The sequence below is a fragment of the Schistocerca gregaria genome, chromosome 2, assembly GCF_023897955.1.
Source record: "Schistocerca gregaria isolate iqSchGreg1 chromosome 2, iqSchGreg1.2, whole genome shotgun sequence".
NCBI classification, from domain to species: Eukaryota; Metazoa; Arthropoda; class Insecta; order Orthoptera; family Acrididae; genus Schistocerca; species Schistocerca gregaria.
Window position 1 is genome coordinate 415,684,312 of NC_064921.1, and position 21,577 is coordinate 415,705,888.

The following is a 21,577-nucleotide window of genomic DNA, read 5'->3' on the forward strand; positions in this document are numbered from 1 at the left end:
GGGAATTAGATTAGGAAATGAGACACTTAAAGTAGTAAATGGGTTTTACTATTTGGGAAGAAAAATAACTAATGAGGGTCAAAGCAGAGAGGATATGAAATATAGACTGGCAATGGCATGGAAAGCATTTCTGAAGAAGAGAAATTTCTTAACATCAAGTATAGATTTAAGTGTCAGGAAGTTATTTTGTAAAGTATTTGTTATGAGTGTAGTCATGTATGGGAATGAAACATGGACGATAAATAGTTTGGACAAGAAGAGAATAAAAGCTTTCGAGATGGGTGCTACAGAAGAATGCTGAAGATTAGATGGGCAGATCACATAACTAATGAGGAGGTATTGCATAGAATTGGGGAGAAGAAAAATTTGTGGCACAACTTGACTAGAAGAAGGGATCAGTCAGTAGGACATGTTCTAAGCATCAAGGGATCACCAATTTAGTATTGGAGGGCAGCTTGAGAGTAAAAAATTGTAGAGGGAAACCAAGAAATGAATGCACTAAGCAGTTTCAGAAGGATGTAGGTTGCAGTAGGTACTGGGAAATGAAGAAGCTTGCACAGGATAGAGTAGCATGGAGAGCTGCATCAAACCAGTCTCTGGACTGAAGACCATAACAACAACAACATAAAAAATTCAATCAGAACTTAATATGTGCAACATAGTTGTATAACTGATTAGTTATTTTCTTTTGTTTAGGTGATCCACCAGCACGTTATGTGTCAATCAGTACACTAGAAGCAATTGCAAGTGGACTAGGTTTACCCTCTCCAAGTACACAGTCTGTTCATGAAATAGGAGATGAAGAAGTTGAGGAAGAAGAAGGACTGGGCACAGGTGCAAGGCCTGGCACTAGCTATGCAAGTAGTTATGGTTATCCACTGTAGTCACTGAACTATTCTTACAAATAGAATCTGCTTGTTGTGTAATATATGTTATCATTAAATTTTATAGTTACTATATCTTGCAATAATGTGTGTGTCAGAAGAAAGCTGCGGGTTGCAGCCCTTACTGGAAGGAAAATCCAGCAATAATGTGATATTTTCTGTTATCCCAAAAATAAAGTTATGTTCCTTTGCTTTGACTGTGTGATTCCATGTAAAATCATCTGCTTAGATAATTTACAGAATTATGATTCTGTACAAAATTTTTATGTGCAATACTTTTAGTGAAGTTATGATCCTTTCACTGGGTGATTCAATGTGAAGTAAACTTCTAAGATAATTCCTGAATTATCATTTTGTACAAAATTTAAATGTGCAATACTTTTACTAATGTGCAATAAGTTTAAGGAATTTGGTTTCAAACACCTTACATTAATGCAACCTATGATGGCATTTTGAAAGGCTTCATTCAGGGCATTACCCTGTCAGAATAATTTCTTAATCCTTTTGCCGGACCTATTGAAGTAGGTAATGTTAGTCAATATTATTTCTAGCCAGTAGCCATTTTCAGTTAATGTTATGTATTTCCAACAAAAGTTTCATGTCAGTACAGATACACTTCTGTATTTTAAAGTGGATGTCAAAATTTCTGTTAGAAATTTGCAGCTCACCTGTGTGTTCTTCACTTATAAAGTGGTGCTCCCATTGTAATTTTGGTTGGTCTCTTAGACTTTTGTATGATTATTTTTGTCATGTGCAATAATTACTGCCTGCAGTTCTTTTCTCATCTGTTCTATTTTGTGACCTTTTCATTTTACATCTTATTTTCTGTTAGGTTATCAAGAACACCATAAATGTGAACAGTCATTAAATATGCAAACTTCTAGACCCTTGATGTATCATTAGGAAATGAAAGTTAATGTGTTTTCAGTATCACTCTATTGAGGAGTTAGTTTTATTTCTAAGTGTTCATCTCTTGCCTGTCTCAGTATGTTTTACTGAAATTGGTTTTAACAAAACAATATATTCTCATAAAGCAGCCATATGTTTAATCACAGATATTGAATATGTTGTGTTTTTTTTTTTTCATTCTTTTCAAGTTTTAGACATTCTGTTGTAGTCTTTGAGCTTTTACTTCATAGGAACTCCTTTGTTTTATTATTATTATTATTAGTAGTAGTAGTAGTAGTAGTAGTAGTAGTAGCAGTATTGAAGCTTGAAGTAGACCCTATCACAGCTGCTTCTAGTTTTGTCAGTGCTTTGATGCTCATTCCAGTACTACATTCATCCATGCTTTCCAGTTATATGCTTAAGCATATCTTGTAATACTGTAATGCAACCAATCATTACATCCTTATTTGTAGATTATCCCACATCATTCCTGCTATGACTGCATGTACATGGATTAGAAATCCAACCTCCTTTTAATTATTCCATGATATTCTTGCTTCTTGATTTTAGAGAGATGGAGGAAGTCATCAGTATTAATTCTGTGTCAGTGAAAAGTAACATTGCTCTTCTTAATTATTTAGTAGGTTTACATAAATTATGAAATTTACATCAATGTGATATACATTCTGCCAGAAAGCATTTTAACTAGCGTATCTTAGAATACAATCAGAAAGCTGAATGTACCTGATAGTATGTAACTTTTGTTGGTTAGTGTCTGAGTATACTGTGATTTATGTAATTGTTTGTAATAAAGAACAAGCTTCATTTATCAAAATATTTTACTCATTTTAGTATGTAATATTCTTCTCAGTCAACCACTTTTCTTCTGTCAGTCATCTGAGTAATTTATTATGGTAATCTCAAAACAAAGTATTTATATCACATTTTTATTATCTTGAATGGTTTCTTGCATGCTAAAGTCATTGTTTCATTGTAGAGACAGTAAGTCTAAAAAAGTAGGCTCGTCGTTACTCATCTTCGTTACAATGACATGGGAGTTAAAACATGAGACACATGAGGAATAGTTTCTAGGGAGCACCCCTTGAGTTATGGAAGTTGTGAAGTTACAGACATATAGAGTGACCTAAGGTGCAGTCTTCTACACTCTATAATTTGCAACATGGACTGGTTTTTTGTTCTACTGATTCTACACTGGTGTTGTGGAAATTATACTATTTGCTACAGCACAATGTGCACCAGTATTCAATGAAGTATCTTTCTTGATACGATTTGTGCTTGAATTTGATGGGGTTGGTAGTGACTCACAATGCCAAATGCCTTTTGGTACTTACATGTGTAATTTATGTCTATAATTTTTCTTTCAGGCATTTTTTATAGTTCTCATAAATTTGTTTTTGACCATGTGTATGGCTGACTACTTACCATGGAGGGCATAAATATATGTGAAAGTGTGCTTTTGTCATGGAAAAGAATTGTTTGAGGACTGAATGCTATTTATGATTTTCATCTTGTACATAGCTGTAGTTTTGATACAGTATTTGTAATATAGCTTTATTTAAATAAAGTTTAATTTATGTTTTTGTGAAGATCAAATAATGTATATTGTACATGTACCACTGGTGTCTCATGTGAAACATGTTTGAAAGTCATCGTATGAAGGTTTAGCAGTGGCAGCAATGATAACTAAACACTGTCATCTTTGCTTAGAACAAATCATGGAAATAATAGGATTTCATGTGTTACCCAGTTTATAGCCTTTGTCCTTGTTAATAAGGTTTTCTCCCATGTATATCTCCATGTTCTCTTTAATAATGGGACCAAATGAGATGGCACAGTAGTAAGACACTGATCTCATTTAGGAGAACAGCAGCTAAAACTGCTATTCAGATTTTGGTTTTCCATAATTTTTGTAAATCACTTAACAGTTTTGCAGGCCGTGGGAAGCATACTTACCAGTAGTTGTATGTCTTTACTACACACAAGAGAATATATCACACCACTTCTCTACATTCCCAGCATGTAGTGGTAATCCACTACACCAGCTGTAGTTCTTGTTTGTTATGAAATATAACTTTTAGGACCGTGGGAAATAGACATACCATTAAATAACATTGTTTTACTGGCCACTGGAAAGTATGCTTACCACTAAAGTAGTTTCTCCATGAGACTTGACAAGTAAACTTACAAGAAACTTAATATTTCTTCTGTGAACTTTGGGTAGCGTACTTGCTACCAACTTAGTCGTTTTACAATGATCTTGGGAACATGTCTTACCTCAGATGTGTCTGATGGTGTACATTGCTACAACAGCCAGTTTCTGTTAAAGTCAGAACACACTGCTTCCATTTCTCAGTACAGATTATTGTGACTTGTACCAGCTCATTTCTTTATTTTGTGATTAATTTTATAGGATTGTTTTCATAGTGTGGTCAATAAAATAAAACACAAAATGCTGTTTTTTATATATTTTTTACCTGCAATGGCAACACACAACAGTTCACAAAAAGAAAATGAGAAAAACACTTACCACCATTGTTTAACAACTCACAAAAGGCTGTGTGAGATATACATACCACCATTGTTTTTGGTCCTAAATCACAAAAATGAAATTTTTGCAAAATAAGTATACTCAGTTGATTGTAATCGTAATACAGTACCATAAAACTTAACTTCACTGAGTTGCTATAAAAACTACATTTTTGAAAGAGTTAAGGCAAATAACAGGATGGTACCTTTGGAAGAGCATGACCAATTTCCTTCCCCAAATTGAGCTGGTGTACCATCTCAAACGGTGCTGTTGTTGATGGGGTGCTAAACCTAAATCTTCCTTCCATTTTTTTAAGAATAATGGGATCCCAAAAGAAAATTGCACTAGACAAAATTGTTGTTTCACCATACTCCATGCTATGCCTGGTGAACATACAATGTCCAGCTGTGGCAGACTTCATTGGTTGCACAAAGTGAGTGCAGCATTGATGTTATTTGCAAGTTATTCCACTGTGCTTGTGGTCTGATCTACATAAGACATACCACAATGGCAAAGTATTTTATGTACTCTAGCCTTCGACAATAATAAATTGTCTTTCGCTAATCCAAGGTGGTCTGTAATCTTATACAGTCGATGGAAAAGTACTTTAACTTGAAATTTCAAGAGTAGACTACAGATATTGAATGAGATGTTGCCAAGAAATGGAAGAAAAGCAATATAATCTGCTGGCGTATTAGTCTCCTTGTCCGATCGTCAATTTTTTTTGCATTAACTGATAGCGCCCTGTTGATTTGCTGGGCAGACTATTCATTTTCCCTGAAGAGTGCTCTTAAATGGGCTATCTGCTTAGGAAAACTCAGCTTCACAAACTGCATATGCCCTATGTGCAAGTGTCTTAAGCACACTCATTGCATGTAATGGATGCTGACAACTTGAAGACTGTAAATACAGGTCTGTGAGGAATCAGCTTATGATCCTGAACGATCCAGAGAGCCACGATTCTTCTATCTAACCAGGATATCCAAGAGCAACAAACAATGATATTCCCGCGTTCCCATGGTAAATTGCATGTTCTTACGTATGACATTGAGATGGTGCAAAACCTCCATTAAGTTGTCCTCTGCATCAGGCCATACTATGGGCATTTCATCAGCAAACCTCCAAAAACTGAAGGATTAAACAGCTGCTGACTCTGGGGCTCTCTCCTCAAAATCGTCCATAAAAAAGTACATATTCACCTGAATTATCACTATCTGCATGGCATGGGCAACATTGGATTTTAACAAAGAAAAGAAACAAATTGGTTTTGAAGTGAACATGATACAATGGACCAGTTCCAAGCTATAAATGTAAGTATAAAGTAAAGGAACGACTATGAGTTTCCACTTCATTTGAGAGTCATAGATGTTGAGAAAGTTTTTGGCTCAGTTTCAGCAAAATCATACAAACAGCCTCTGCGAAAAATGCATAGAGAATCCAATGTCAGGATAGTAGCAAATTCAGGATTCATAACGGAGTCAGTCAGACAGATACCATGTCACCAAAACTATTCTTAGCAGCCGTAAGTGAAATTTTCATGTCGGTAAAAGAGGTAAATGAAGGAATATCTGTTAACATATCTAAACCACCTTTAAAAGCTGATGATATTGTGCTATTTGCCTCTAGTGTCATAAACTTCAACAACAAATGGAATACCTTATCTGTAAGTAGCCTTGCAGATCAATAAGACTAAAATAATGTGTAACCAACACACAAGCAAGACATATAGTCAGGTGTATGGGTAGAAGGTGGGCCAACAAAGCTCATTTTTGGATTCTAAGACACCAAAATGATGACCTAATTTAAGGAGATAGACGGCGTTAAAAAACGTGTATAAGTAACTTGGATATGTATAACTGAAGGCCATAAAGCACTGAAAACTCTACAGGAGTCCTTTGTCCAGCAATAGCTGATGATTATGATGTTGAATAGTAATCCGCCCGCTCCCACTACTAATTTAAAACAAAGTCTCTCTCCCTAAATGGTGCCACTATTAATTTATCAATACACACTTGTGTACTTGAAACTTTCTGACTAATTAAAACTGTGTGCCAGACCAAGACTCGAACTTGGGAACTTTGCCTTTTGCGGACAAGTGCTCTACCAACCGTGCTACCCAAGCATGGCTCACGACTCAGTCTTACAGCTTTGATTCCACAAGTACCTCATCTCCTATCTTCCAAAGTTCAGAGAAGGTCTCCTGCATAGTTTGCAGGATTAACAATCCTGGAAGAAAGGATAGTGCAGAAAAGTGTCTTAGCCACAGCCTAGGGGACATTTCCAGAATGAATTCTTCACTTTGCATTGCAGAGTGGAAACAATAACGCAGGCTGTAGCTACGCCATGTCTCCAAAATACCCTTTCTTCCAGGAGTGATAGTCCCACAAGTTATGTAGAACAACCTCTGTGAAGTTTGGAAGGTAGGAGATGAGGTACTGGTGGAAGTAAAGCTGTGAGGACAAGATGTGTGTTGTGCTTGGGTATCTCAGTAGGCAGAGCACTTGCCTGTGAAAAGCAAAGGTCCTGAAAGTTTGAGTCTTCATCTAGCACACACTTTCCTGCAGATGGAAAAATTCATTCGGGAGACCTGTGTAGTTATTCTTCTTTAGTAACAACATATGCAATATGCTATATACAATACAAATCAGTAATGATTACATAAGTACTTGTTAATAAGTAAATAGTTCAACAGTACCAATTACATTCAGGGTCATTCCACATGAAGTGTCCTAGGGCTCCCAGCTCAACCATGTACCCAAGGGCCCTACATGAACTTATGCAAAGTTTCAGGCTCACCTGTATCTTAGTTGAGGTGCTAGCACCACTTTTGTGAAGACCAATTTTCCTGAGACCAAAAAGTCGCAAGGAAATCTTCAAGTTTGGCATTCCACTGTTCCTAATGTAAAAGAGCTAGACTCTTGCTTCTTGGTATAGTGACACAACGTTTCGTGCTCCACACGCAAATGATGGAAGTAGAGTTCAGAAAGAAATGCAATTGGAATAATCTCAGTTCAAAGTGGGCAACAAATCATGGTGCGAGAAATTTGTTTCATACTTTAATGAGACGTAAGTAGTGGAGAAAGTGCACTATGGACCTGGCCTTTTGCCAAACTACTGTCTGCCTGGGTGTTTAGTATATCCCAAATTTGGGCCTGGTTTCTGTATTTAATTACTGTGCTAAGATCCTGTAAATTTGCTAAATTTAGGCCTGGCTTGTGTGTTTATTTACTGTGCTAAGGTCCTGTAAATTGATAAATTTAACTAAACACACAAGCTAGGCCCAAATTTGTGATATACTTAACACCCAGACAGATAGTAGTTTGGCAAAAGACCAGACCATTAGCACATTTTCTCCACTACTTATGCCTCGTGCAAGTATGGGACAAATTTCTCGCGACATGATTTGTTGCCCACTTTGAACTGAGATTATGCCAAATGCATTGCTTTCTGAACTCTACTTCCATCCTTTGTGTGCAGAGCACAAAAAGTTGTTCCAACTATACACAGAAGCAAGAGTCTAGCACTTTTATATTAGGAACAGTGGAATGCCTAGCTTGAAGATTTCTTCGTGACTTTTCGGTCTCGGTAAAAGTGATTTTCACCAAAGTGGCTCTACAGGTGAGCCTGCAACTTTGCATAAGTTCATGTAGGACACTCACGTAATACTGTACAAATCCCATCAAAATTGAAGATGGTCAAGCTGGGAGCATCTTCTAAACTGGCACACTTGACATAGAATGACCCTTCAGTTAAAAATTTGATGATTACTTGTACACCTCTACTTTACAATGAAACCATCATTAGTGTAGCATGATAACACTGTAGCTACACTATACATGCAGTTTAGATAGCAAATTCTTTTCTGCTATGGCTTTATCTTTTCTGAAATCATACTGTTGCAGATAACAATAACACCTACAGTGTCTGGGTATTTCAAAGTGCCAGAAAGAAAATAATGGTAAAGAAGCTATAAGAAAAAAAGTACAAATTTTTTTGAATGTTGGGATTTCATATGTGTACAGTTCACTGACATTCTTTAATAGCTATGCCTGTGGCTCATCATGCTGATGTCAGTGGTCATGTGGTCATCACAGAAATATACTCATATATTCATACTGCAGCAGCCCTAGAAAACATTTCACATGCGCCGCAACATGCTGCAGAGGCTGGTGGTGACATGACACACAGAATTATTAAATGGTCCAGTATTTCTGTGTTGTTGTACTGCTACAATATGAAGATTTATATGTTCTTTGCCATATAATTATCTGATTCACTGAGAAAGGTGAAGCAGTGGTGGGACATTGAAATCAAACTCAGGAAAAGTGGGGCTAAAATTGCCAGTTTCATTTTAATTTTCATGGTAACACTAAATAATTTCAGGTCAGTGTCAGAATAATTTCTTAACTAATCAGCTGCTCCTCACATGTCCTTCTTCTTACTACTGCAGAAAGATTTATTTATAATGGCCTCTACGTCTGACACTCAGGGGGATGTCATTATCAGGAAAAACAAAACTGACGCACTGCAGATCGGAGCATAGAATGTCAGACCCCTTAATCAGGCAGGTAGGTTAGAACATTTATAAAGGAAAATGGATAGGTTTAAGTTAAATATAGTGAGAATTAGTGAAGTTTGGTGGCAGGAGGCCAGATGGATATGGGGTGATAAATACAAAATCAACTAGATGTAATGCAAGAGTAGGTTTAATAATGTATGAACAAATATGAAAGCAGATAAGCTACTATGAACAGCATAGTGAATGCATTATTGTAGCCAAGATAGACATGAAGCCCACACCTGCCACAGTAGTACAAGTTTATATGTCAACTAGCTCCACAGATGATGAAGAGATTCAAGAAATATATGATGAGATAAAAGAAATTATACAAATAGTTAAGGGACGCGAAAATTTAATAGTTATGGAGGACTGGAATTTGATGGTAGGAAAAGGAAGTGAAGGAAAAGTAGTAGATGAATATGGACTGGGGGTAAGGAATAAAAGAGGAAGCCACTGGTAGAAATTGGCACACAGCATAACTTAATCTAACACTTGGTTTAAGAATCATGAAAGGAGGTTGTATTTATGGAGGAGACCTAAAGACAGCGGAAGGTTTCAGATTGATTATATAATGGTAAGACAGTGATTTCGGAACGACGTTTTAAATTGTAAGACATTACCAGAAGCAGATGTGGACTCCGACCACAATTTATTGATTATGAACTGCAGATTAAAACTGAAGAAGCTGCAGAAATGTTTGAATTTAAGGAGACGGGACCTGGATAAACGGAAAGAACCAGAGCTTGTAGGGAGTTTCAGAGGGAACATTACTGAACAATTGACAAGAACAGGGTAAATAAATACAGTAGAAGAAGAATGATAGCTTTGAGAGATTACATAGTGAAGGCACCAGAGGATCAAGCAGGTAAAAAGACAAGGAAATTGGCCATAGATGATTTAGTAAAACCATAAAAAAGTAATTCATTGTAATTCTGACATGATTGTCATAAGAAGTGTGACTAAAATATAATTTAAAAGTTTATTTGACACTACAGTAATGAGACCATCTCACAGTACATAATTTTTTTCTTTAAAAACAAAAGAAAGGATTACATTACCAGTTTCAATGAACTACATCATCACTTTCAAATGTAGAAACTTTAGTTGGAGACTATATAATGGGAATTATGACCATACATCTGACAAAAATTATGAGATATAGTGACACCGGGTGGTAGTTCTAAATACTCCTAGCAGATTTGTCACTGTTTTCATCAATGCAGCAGATATGTATAAACTGGTAATTTTCTCTTATTTGAAGTACACATGATTTGATGTAAAATTACATGAACATAACACAACAATCACAAGCATCATGGCTGCTTGGAAAAAATTTCCACTGGTGTGTAAAGCAGACGAAAGTAGTGGTGTAAGTCAGAAAACAAGTCTAAGGAGACGAAGCATTTGTATCAATGTGATGTTATTACTTTGTCCAGCCTGTTTGTTCCTTGAGCTGAGTTTCAGATCATGTGGACAATCTATTTGATAATACTCAATATCATAGTCTCCACAAGACTCAAGGATCAAGCACCAGCTGATAAGTATAGTGTTAATACTGACATCTGACGATGCCTATACAACACAACAGTTGTCTACAGGCAAATAAATATGAAATAAAGAGATCAAAAAGGTACTGGCACCTAGGTGCAGGTATCTCAGCAGCATGTTATACTTATGTAAGAACACTGTGAATAATGACTTTCTAAACACAGAAATCCTCTAACCCATTCCTAGAATTTACAGCTATTTACTTCCTTGGAGAAAGGAATTCATAAGCTACACCATGTAATATAACACGGTGTGCTGTTAACAGTTTAAACTGCCAACTCAATTACAAAACTGAGAACAATACTACAAACTTTACTGATAAAGTGTGACATGCCAGTTTGAAGCTCTTGCAACACATTTTCTCTAACGTGTTGTAAGACAAAATCGCAGATATTGACAACATTGCACCTTCAATGATCTCATATCCAGATGAATCAAGTAAACTAGCTTGCTGCTAAATATGTATGCCAATCTTCTGAGATTGTTGACTATGCTTGACAGCCCACGCTGCAGTGCTGTACAACTCAATGGAACAGTGGCAACTGATATTTTCAGCAGCTGCTGTAAAGAAATAGTTCTGTACTGCCACACAGCATAGTGTATGCTAACAGAGTTCCTGCACTACCATCTGATTCATAAGTTTTCATTATCTTTTCCTGTATAACCTTATAAGCAATTGAATTTTACTCATTTGCCTATAGCATTTATTTATTGCTTATGTAGCCTGACCATATTAGTGCCTTAAGGCCCTCTCTTACATCTGAATTTGAACAATTCATGCCAAAGATATTTCAAAAGCATTCAAGGGAACAGTAATAATAATTGCATTATTAATGATAACAATAGTAAAGGACATTGAGAATGATATGGATTGGTATAGCACATCTATTACAGAAGGAGGAGGGATAAAGTAAGAAGAGAAGATTGAAATGACTGACTGTGACAGTGGCTGTTAAGACAGAACAGAGTTTAAATAAAGAACTCTGCCAACAAGGGGGGAGGGAAAAGTTATGGGAGAGGGAGGATTGACGAGAGTGGGCTGCAGACTAGTGTATGGGAGAGGTGGCTATTGTGTTAGAAGGTGGACCATTAACTGTCTTTTGAAATTTGGAAGAAATTTAATTTCTCTGATTTTTTAGGAAGATTATTCCAAAGTCAGGCTCCTGAAACAAAAAATGATTTAAGAGTTACGTGATGGTATAGAGAGAATTTTACTTTGTTTGGTACAAGTATTTCTTCTGTACTGGTCAGATAGTATAGTGTAAGAAAGTTAAACAAGAGCCTGAGAAGACAATAGAGCATTGTAGTCTTTACACGTATCGGCTTGCAGCCATAGTAATTGTTCGTAGACAGGTATTATATGGTAAAAATAGCATATGTTACAAATGCATCACACACAAGCATTCATCAACAGTTCTAGCATGGACGAGCTTTCATACATAAGCCCATGGAGAATAGAATCACCATAGTCAAGAATGGGGAGTATTAGTGACTCTATGAGCTTCTTTTTAAGCTCAAAAGGAAAAACTTGTTATATTTCTGTAGTGCATGAAGTGATGCTGGCACCTTCTTACAGACTCCAGTTGTGTTTTCAGTCCAGAGTTAACACCAAGTTCTTTGCAGAAGAGGAAAAGGTTATTTCCGTGCTGTTTAGGATTAAAGGTGGAAGAATTTTTCTGAACTGTATGGTAATAAGCCTTGTGTGAGTGACTAAGATTGTTTGCATTTTAAATGGATTAAGTTTCAAATGTATGCCCTGCACCCACTCAGATAAGACAAGTCAACCAGTATTTACTTCCTGGATGGCTGTGCACAACTGTGTAGGTCTTACACTTAGATATAACTGAAGGCCATCAGCGTATAGGTCACACTTGCAACGGGAAAGAATAATTTTGAAGCATCATTAACATATACAGAGAAAAGTAGGTGGCCCAGTACTGATCCTTGTGGGCTCCTAATAATATATCCTTCCATTTTGACCTTTTAGTTCCAACGATCACACACTGTTGATGGGACGTCAGTATGAGTGGAACCATTTTACAGTACTATAAGAAAAAAATTGACTTTTGAGTGTAGCAAGTAGAGTGTCAAAGTCAACAGTGTCAAAAGCTTTGCTGAAATCAAAAAAGCACATAATAGTTGCCTGTTGTTTCACTTAGGACCTCATTCGTTTCACTCTGATGATGGTAACATGGGCCCCCAAGACCAGAAAATATGGATCAGTCATCACTTATGACTATGTAGTCACCACTAACAACTCATTGAGACTATATGGAGCTAGACCCAAGGGCACTCATCTCACTTGGTGGCATCACAGATGTAGGTAACAGAATTGAGGTCAGCTGATGTAGAGTGCCAAATGAACACCACTCATGTCTGGGTAGTGTTCCTCAAACCAATATGACACAGTCTGGGGCTGATGGAGTGGTGCAAGAGTTTACCCAGTGAGTGGCAGGAGAGAGCAGCTGCACCCCCACCTACCATAAACAGTTTAAAAAAATCTGAGATTGAACTCGCGTCCTGCCCTGTCAGGCAGATGTATCAGTTCAGTGCTAGTTTGAAGAAAGATGTAAAATGTAACATATGTGGACTTGTGGATGTCTGTCATGAAATCTAACAGACAATGAATGTTGAAACAATCTTGAGTTTCCCCATCTGCTCCTCCCTCATTACTTAGGTTCTAGGTAAGCTTTTAGGGCGGTGTAGTGCATTGTACAAGGTACTGATTGCTTCTGGTGTGCTGTGATTGGACAATAGCTTCCTCTGTTTTTGCTGGTGGAAGGGGCATCAGGAGTTCTGTTTCTCTCATGTGAATATCCCTAGCAGCATAATGTCTCCAGCATCTGCATGAATGGTGGCCTTTTGGCAAGCAAGAAGTCTGCCTCGTGCGGTTTTCAATATACAGCTCATGGCTTGTGGCAACCTGTTCCAGTGCATTCAACATCCAGAGAAGTTATTCATGCACTCATGCTGAAATCTGTAGCATGCTAATTGTAACAGAGATACACATCTACAGCAGTCACTTCTGTACTCACAGTGGAGAGGCAATTCTAGGTGTTATTGCAGTTCAGCATTTGTTGCTATCCAGCACTGAAGAGGCGAGTATGGTCTGTGCTTATATTATTAGGCCTATTATGGAAATATAATTGTTCATTTTCACGTAAAAATTTATTAATTTTAGAATACTGCTCCATCTTGTTAGCAGACGTTTATGTAAGTGAACTATGTTACCAATGTTTGATGTGTATCCTGGACCCTAATCAGATGATCAATAAATGTTTATTTGAGAATAAAGCTCTATTTCCTTTTTTAAAAACTATAGGCCTGTATCACTGGTGTCAATCTGTGGTAGTATTATGAGACAGTTTTATGCACATGTAATTATTAATTTTCAGAGCAAAAATTTCTTCTATGTCAACAGTAATTTTGTGCAACCCTGAGCTCACAGTGTTCATCCATGAGATCTAGAGAGCCGTAGATAATGATGTACACATTGATGACATTTTCCAAACTTATGGGAAGTACTCCTTGCAGTTTTGCACTCAGTGTCAGTTAGTGGGCAAAGTACAAGTTTGATGAATATTGGATCTCTGCATAACTGAAGTCAGGACTTCCTAGCAGATAAAACTCTGCACATTGTTGGCGTAGGGATTGTCAATTGACCCTCAACATAAATAAATGCAGCCTGTTGTTGTTGTTGTTGTGGTCTTCAGTCCTAAGACTGATTTGATGTAGCACTCGATGCTACTCTATCCTGTGCAAGGATCTTCATCTCCGAATAACTGCTGCAACCTACATCCTTCTGAATCTGCTTACTGTTGTCATCTCTTGGACTCCATCTATGGTTTTCATCCCCCCCCCCCCCCCCCACCCACTTTCTTCCAATACTAAATTGATGATCTCTTTATGTCTCATAATATATCCTGTCAACTGATCCCTTGTTTTGGTCAAGTCGTATCACATATTTCTTTCTGCCAAAATGCTGTTCAGTATCTCCCCATTAGTTACATGATCTACCCATCTAATATTCAGCTTTCTTTTGTAGCACAACATTTCAAAAGCATCTATTCTCTTCTTGGCTAAACTGTTTATTTTCCTTGTTCCAATTCCATATATGGCTACACTCCATACAAATTCCTTCAGAAAAGACTTCCTAATGCGAAAATCAATATCTGATGGTAAAAAATTTCTGTTCTTCAGAAACATTATTCGTGCCATTGCCAGTCACTACTTCAGCCATCATAAGTTATTTTTGTGCCTAAATCGCAAAACCCATCTACCACTTTAAGTGTCTTGTTTCCTAATCTAATTCTCTTAGCTTCGCCTGACTTAATTCTACTACATTTCATTATCCTCATTTTGCTTTTGTTGCTATTCATCTTATATCTTTCTTTCAAGCCACTGTCCATTCCACTCACCTGCTCTTCCAAGTCCTTTACTGTCTCTGACAGAATTACAATGTAATTGGCAAACCTCAAAATATTAATTTTTTCTCCCTAACTTTTAATTCCTACTCCAAATTTTTCTTTGGTTTCTTTTACTGCTTACTCAATGCACTGATTGACTAATATCAGGGATAGCCAACAGCGCTGTCTCACTCCCTTCTCAACCCCTGCTCTCCTTTCATGACCCTCAACTCATAGCTGCTGTGTAGTTGCTGTACAAGTTGTAAATTGCCTTTCATTCTATTTTAACCACATCTACCTTCAGGATTTCAAAGAGAGTATTCCAGTCAATGTTGTCAAAAGCTGAGAAAGCTTAAGTCTATAAATGCTATGAATGTAGATTTGCGTTTGCTTACCCTATCTCCTAAGAGAAGTTGTGGGGTCAGTATTGCCTAGTGTGTCCTTACATTTCTCAGGAATCCAAACTGATCTTCCCTGCGGTCAGCTTCTACCAGCTTTTTCATTCTTCTGTAACAAATTTGTGTTAGTTGTATGCAACCATGACTTAGTTTGATAATATTCACATCTGTCAGCAACTGCTTTCTTTGCAATTGGAATTATTATACCCCCTTGAAATCTGAGAGTATTTCACTTGTTTCACACATCTGTCACACCAAAGGAATAGTTTTGACATGGCTGGTTCTTCCAAGGCTATCCACAGCTCTGACAGAATGTTGTTTACTCCAGGGGACTAGTTTGGATTTAGATCTTTCAGTGCTCAATCCCATTATTTTTTCAATATTGTATCTCCTATTTCATCTTCATCCGTCCTCTTCCTTTTCTGTAATATTATCTTCAATATCACCTCTCTTATATAGGCCCTCTATATACTGCTCCCACCTTCCTGCTTTCCCTTTTTTGCATAGTACTGGTTATCCATGTGAACTCTTGGTATTTATACAGCTGCTTCTCTTTACTCCAGAGCTTTCTTTAATTTTGTTGTAGGTGGTATCTATATTTCCCCTAGTGATATAATTATGACTCTAAATCCTTACATTTCTCATCTAGTCATTCCTGCCCAGCCATTTTGCACTTCCTGTCAATCTCACTTTTTAGACATTTGTGTTCTCTCTCACCTTCTAATTTGCTGCATTTTTATATTTTCTCCTTTCATCAGTTAAATTCCATATGTCCTGCGATATCCAAGGATTTCTACTATGTCTTGTCTTTTTCCCTATTTGATCCTCTGCTGCCTTCACTATTTAAACTCTCAAATCTACCCATTCTTCTTCTACTGGATTCCTTTCCCACATTCTAGTCAGTAGTTGCCTAAAGCTCCCTCTGAAACTCTCAACAACCTCCTGTTCTTTCAATTTATCTAGGTCTCATCTCCTTAATTCCCTACCTTTTGCAATTTCTTCAGTTTTAATATACAGTTCATCCCCAATAAATTATGGTCAGAGACCACACCTGCCCTTAGAAAGGTCTTACAGTTTAAAATCTGATCCTGAAATCTCTCTTTCACCATTATATAATCAATCTGAAACCTTACAGTGTCTCCAGTCCCATTCACGTGTTCAACTTCATTCATGATTCTTAAATCAAGTGTTAGTGATACTTAAATTATGCTTTGTGCAAAATTCTACCAGGTGGCTTCCTCTTTCATTCCCTTCTTCCATTCAATATTCACCTACTATTTTTTCTTCTCCTCCTTTTCCTACTATGGAATTCCAGTTCCCCATCACAATTAAATTTTTGTCTCCCTTATCTATATGAATAATTTATTTATCTTATCATACATTTCTTCAGTCTCATCATCTGCAGAGATAATTGGCATATAAACTTGTACCACTGTCATGGATGTGGTCTTCGTGTCTATCTTGGCCACAATAGTGTGTTCACTCTGCTGTTCATAGTAGCTTACCCACATTCCTATTTTTGCAGTCATTATTACACCTACTCCTGCATTACCACTATTTGATTTTGCATCTATAACCATTTATTCACCTTACCAGAAGTTCTGTTCCTTCTGCCACCCAACTTCACTAATTTCCGCTATATCTAATTTCAACCTATCCATTACCATTTTAAAATTTTCTAAGCTACCTGCCTGATTAAATCATTTAACATTCCATGCTCAAATTTGTAGAACATTTGTTTTGGTTTTCCTGATGTTGACATCCTCCTGCATAGTCCCCAGGTGCAGATCCAGGTGCAGACCCCCAGAATATTTTACCCAAGAGGATACTGTCATTTAACAATACAGTAAATCTGCATGCACTTGGGAGAATTAGTGCTGTAGTTTCTCCAGTACTAGCACAGCAAGGCCATTGTGGCTAACGTTACAATCATCCAGACTGTTGTCTTTGCAAACTACTGAAAAAGCTGCTGCCCTTCTTCAGGAACCACTCATCTGTCTGCCTTCTCAACAAATAACCCTCCATTGTGGTTGTAACTATTGGTACAACTATCTGTATTCAGGCATGCAAGCCACCCCAGTAATAGCAAGGTCCATAGTTCATGGGGGAAAATGTAACCTATTGCACATAAATAGGCAGAAAGACCTGTCATTGATAGTTTATGCTATTGATGACAAACCACTGAAAACAGTAATAACCATGAAATATCTGGGACTACACATATGGAGTAACCCAAAGTGGGATGATCACACGAAACAGGGTGTAGGAAACGAGATGCCTAGCTGAGGATTCACTGAATGCTAAGGAAATACTACTCACCCACAAAACAAGTGACATAAAAGACACTCATTCAACTCATTCCTAAGTATTAGTATGAAACTGATAGCAGATAGACAAGGAAGATCCAAAGAAGAGTGTCACATTTCATTATGGGATCTTATAGTAAGTGCAAGAGCATTACAGAGATGTTTATCGAATTCCAGTGATAGATGCTAGAGAGATGTTGTCCATCAGGAAAAAGTTTACTACTAAAATTCCAAGAAGAGTCAAACAACATTTCATTTTGTCTTACTCATGAGATTATCATGACAGTAAAATCATTGGAACTGGAGTCCATACACTCCTTTTTCCCACGCACCATTCATAAAGTTATAGCATAATCATCAGCACAATATCAACACACACATCTCACAGTTTGAATGATATCTGCTTACAAAAAACAAACATATACGAGGTCTGTTAAAAAAATAACCAAACATTTTGAACTACACGCCAGTAGAGATATTTAGTGATACATGACTGGCAGCACTGTCTCGCTCACTACCTCCTCTATTTACCATGTGCCTTTGGAGTGTTGATATCTCATTTAGTTTTCATGATATTGCTGTCTGAGCACAATGTATTTAAGTGTTGGTGGCGATTTTTGACATGTGCAATTTTCTGGAACAAAGATGCAACATAAAATTTTATGTCAAACTGGGGAAAACTTTTACAGAAACATTTCAACAAACAAGCTTCCAAAGATGATGCTCTGCGTCCAACGCAATGTTACAAATGGTTTTCGTGATCAAAGAGTAGTCATCAGTCTGAATCCAGTGTCAAACAGCTTCTCACTTTTTTTATACTTTAATGGAACTGCACATTTTGAATTCTTTCCTCATGGTCAAACAGTGAATCATGTGTATTGTTCACACAGGATACAGTGGCCAATGCAAAGTGACCAGTTTTCGTCCAAAGCACTGGGTGAGTTCGTTCATTTGTTCGGAAGTGGAGGCCGGCATTGCCTGTCACCTTTCAGCTCGTCAGTGATGACAGAATCGAGGCACACACCCTGCAGCCTTTCTCTGACAATTTTACGGAAACAATTTGATAAAAAAATTGATTTCTGCTTTACTCGTAGCTTTACGTGTCAGGTTCATGCTGATGTGCCCATTGTTTCATTAATGGTCATAATTTCTTTGATATTTATGTGTATGTAAGACACTTCGAGAACTTAGAAAGAGTTTGCAGTGAAAAATTGGGGACGATATGATTTTGCGTTTGCTGCATGTTACATAATATGTTACTTTATATGAAATTTAGCCAACATATCTCATTTTTCTTTAGACTTGGGTGGAGGACTCTTATCTGTCACCTATTTCGAGAAAATAGATCTGACGTAGCACACTAATTTCTGATCATGCCATGCCAGTGATAAAGTCAGAGTGAAATAACCACAACATTCCTCATATTTCATAAATGGTTTGAGATATCAAAATGAGATTTTGGCAAATGACAGCATGCAAATAGAAAAGTGTTTTGCCATATCATTATTATGCAGAACTTCATTATCTACCATGTTATTCCCCTAACTACAGACTTTTTCAATGAAAGAATGTAATTTTTAAGGGTCATCAATAGCTGGTGAACTGAGAAATGCTATGTTTCTTAGAACAACACAAGTGAAGACATTACACATTTAATTTCTATCAAGGATATATTTTTCATTAAAAAAAAAAACTGACCTTAATTTTCCTCTCTTAGTTAACCACTGTTTCAACTTTCTCTCACAATTGTGTCTGCACATGTTAATGAGGTGAGACTGTGCAAACTCTGCTGTGTTTTGGCACAAGAAGCAAATTATAACATGACAACAAGAGGTTTTACTCAAAATTCGCCGCTCGTGATGCTTCTCTGAAAGTTACAGATGGTTAACAAGCCAGGCGAAAATAAATTGCTTCATTTTCAGCACAATTCTTTTTATATACTAACCAAAGCAGAGGTGACAACCTTTTTCAGTGGTCACCATGTAAGTGTGGTCGTTAATGCAACCTGTTTAATATTTACAAAAAATGTGAGGGTGACTTCAGTTTAGAATGGCACCTACCCTTCAGCACTCGTCATTTCCCCTACAGTGGCCTGCCCGCAGCTCGCACCACTACCACTCTCCCCACACTTGCCCTGCCATCTGTGCATCTGTAGGCCATGGTATTCTGTGTGGACTCTACTGTCTAGGCCTTTTGCAATGGTTACATGAAAAAAATTCCAAAGAAGGCCAGGGTTGGTCATGGTTCTTGTAACACCACAATGCATACACACACTCACAAGGAACCCCCTGAGGTCACAAGCTCAATCATTAATAAGGCCCATTTGGAAGCATTGTGTTAGCAATTATGACAGAAAAAATATTAGTTATTAATGACTCATCATAAGGGTGGCAGAAAATGAGTGTCTGGGAGGTGCAGAGATCTTACACTTCATAAAGTGGACAACATCAACATTCAAGAAATGTTCAAAACAAGCCATTGACTAGCACCATAAACACCAAATGAAAAATGACACATCACAGTGATCATAAATGTTCGCACTATCAAGATCAAAGATGAACACCTTGGAAGATACAAACCATGCAGAACATACAGCTAGGTATCCACTCTTAAAGAATGTATATTGGTGTAACAGGGAATTGATGGAATGTGATGGCCTGCAACCAAATGCAAAACAAGCTGTCATGGAACTTAGCGTGAAACTGGCTATCCTTTAAGGTGTAGCTGCAGATAGTGTGATGATATGTTTTATAGGCATAGAAAAACAAACATTCAGAGGCTGAATTTTTCCAGTGGTTCAAGGTGGTATGAACTGTAGTGTCACACACTTTTCATGTTCTACAGGAGTGTAATTTTTACACACAGACCAGGAATCGAGCAAAACCAAGTTATTGTGACCAGATATTGGCCAAAAGCAGTGATCATACCACAGCTTAGTTCTTTTATGCCCATTTTCCCACTCTTATATGCAGTGACGTAAATATTTCATACTGTTCTTGAAAGAACATGCAAATGCGAAAGAGTCATAGGGGGCAGAGCACTTCCAACTTGTCGCAGAACAGTAAATAACTTTCCAGTCAGTACTATCCAGCCTAACAGTCAGCAAAAAGTGTATGAATGTTTTAAGGCACTGATGTTATTTGATTTTGATATAGCTCACTTGGTACATCTAATTTCCAAGGTTACTCTTGTATGCATTTCCTCCTCAAATTCTGATTGGTCAGAGTTAAAAACAAATTCTTTACTGAACAACGGGATATGTTTGTTTTTCTCGTTGACAAATTTTTGGGCCAATTTTGCAGTTTGCTGTGCATTGCAAAGTTGACGCTTTTCGTTATCTTACATCTTCCATTTCTATGCAACCATCCACTGCTTCCCTTGAAATCACTGTAATCGTGTCACACACAGTTTGATGTTCATAACATAGTTAAGTCACTATCATGCACATCCTGTAAATTGTACGGAGCACCCTTGAAATGCGCTAACACCAGTTTTTGTAACAAGTGCACTTCGTCCTCCCTTGAATTATCCATAGTTTTTCTTATGCATTACATGGTCATATTGCAGTAGACCTATTTGAAATATGCTCATAATTTTTTTAATATGCTGGGAATGATCTCCCATGTATGTAATCATGTTTAGTACATGCTCCTTGGACAACAATTGTCTACTATGTTTCACTGGAGCCTGGATTTGTGGCTCCCTGTCCGACAATGATGATGAACTACATGGCTCGACACCTGTTTAAATATCACTCCCACTTAAGCACTTACTGTCATCATTGAGAATATGTGACACCATGTATTCCTCTGATTTATCTTGCATAAATTCTTTATCACTCAGCGAAATTTCTTGTATTCCTTTCCGATGAAGTGTCCACTTCAACAACTGTCATTGTTGATATAATGCAATGTTTTCTTTGTTTATTGTTGCCACTGTTCTGCCTTGTATCAGCAAGACTAGCACTGTTGTGAGTTACTCGTCGACTAAGCAGTTCAACTACACTTCACAGCCTCATGCTGTGCTCACCATTGGATA

General features: G+C 37.3%; 1 protein-coding gene and 1 long non-coding RNA gene across 3 annotated transcripts in view; one reads left to right on the forward strand and one right to left on the reverse strand.

Moving 5' to 3' along the window:
- LOC126323604 (intraflagellar transport protein 140 homolog) overlaps positions 1–2,609 on the forward strand; it is a 248,926-nt gene extending 246,317 nt beyond the window's left edge. For both annotated transcript variants that reach the window (XM_049994696.1, XM_049994697.1), the window contains one exon: positions 697–2,609. In XM_049994696.1, the coding sequence (XP_049850653.1) occupies positions 697–884 (188 nt within the window). In that variant the 3' untranslated portion in view covers positions 885–2,609. The remainder of the gene's footprint in view (positions 1–696) is intronic.
- LOC126323629 (uncharacterized) overlaps positions 1–21,577 on the reverse strand; it is a 39,747-nt gene that overhangs the window by 8,789 nt on the left and 9,381 nt on the right. Inside the window, exon 2 of the long non-coding RNA XR_007559576.1 lies at positions 4,068–4,267. This is a non-coding gene — a long non-coding RNA (uncharacterized LOC126323629). The remainder of the gene's footprint in view (positions 1–4,067; positions 4,268–21,577) is intronic.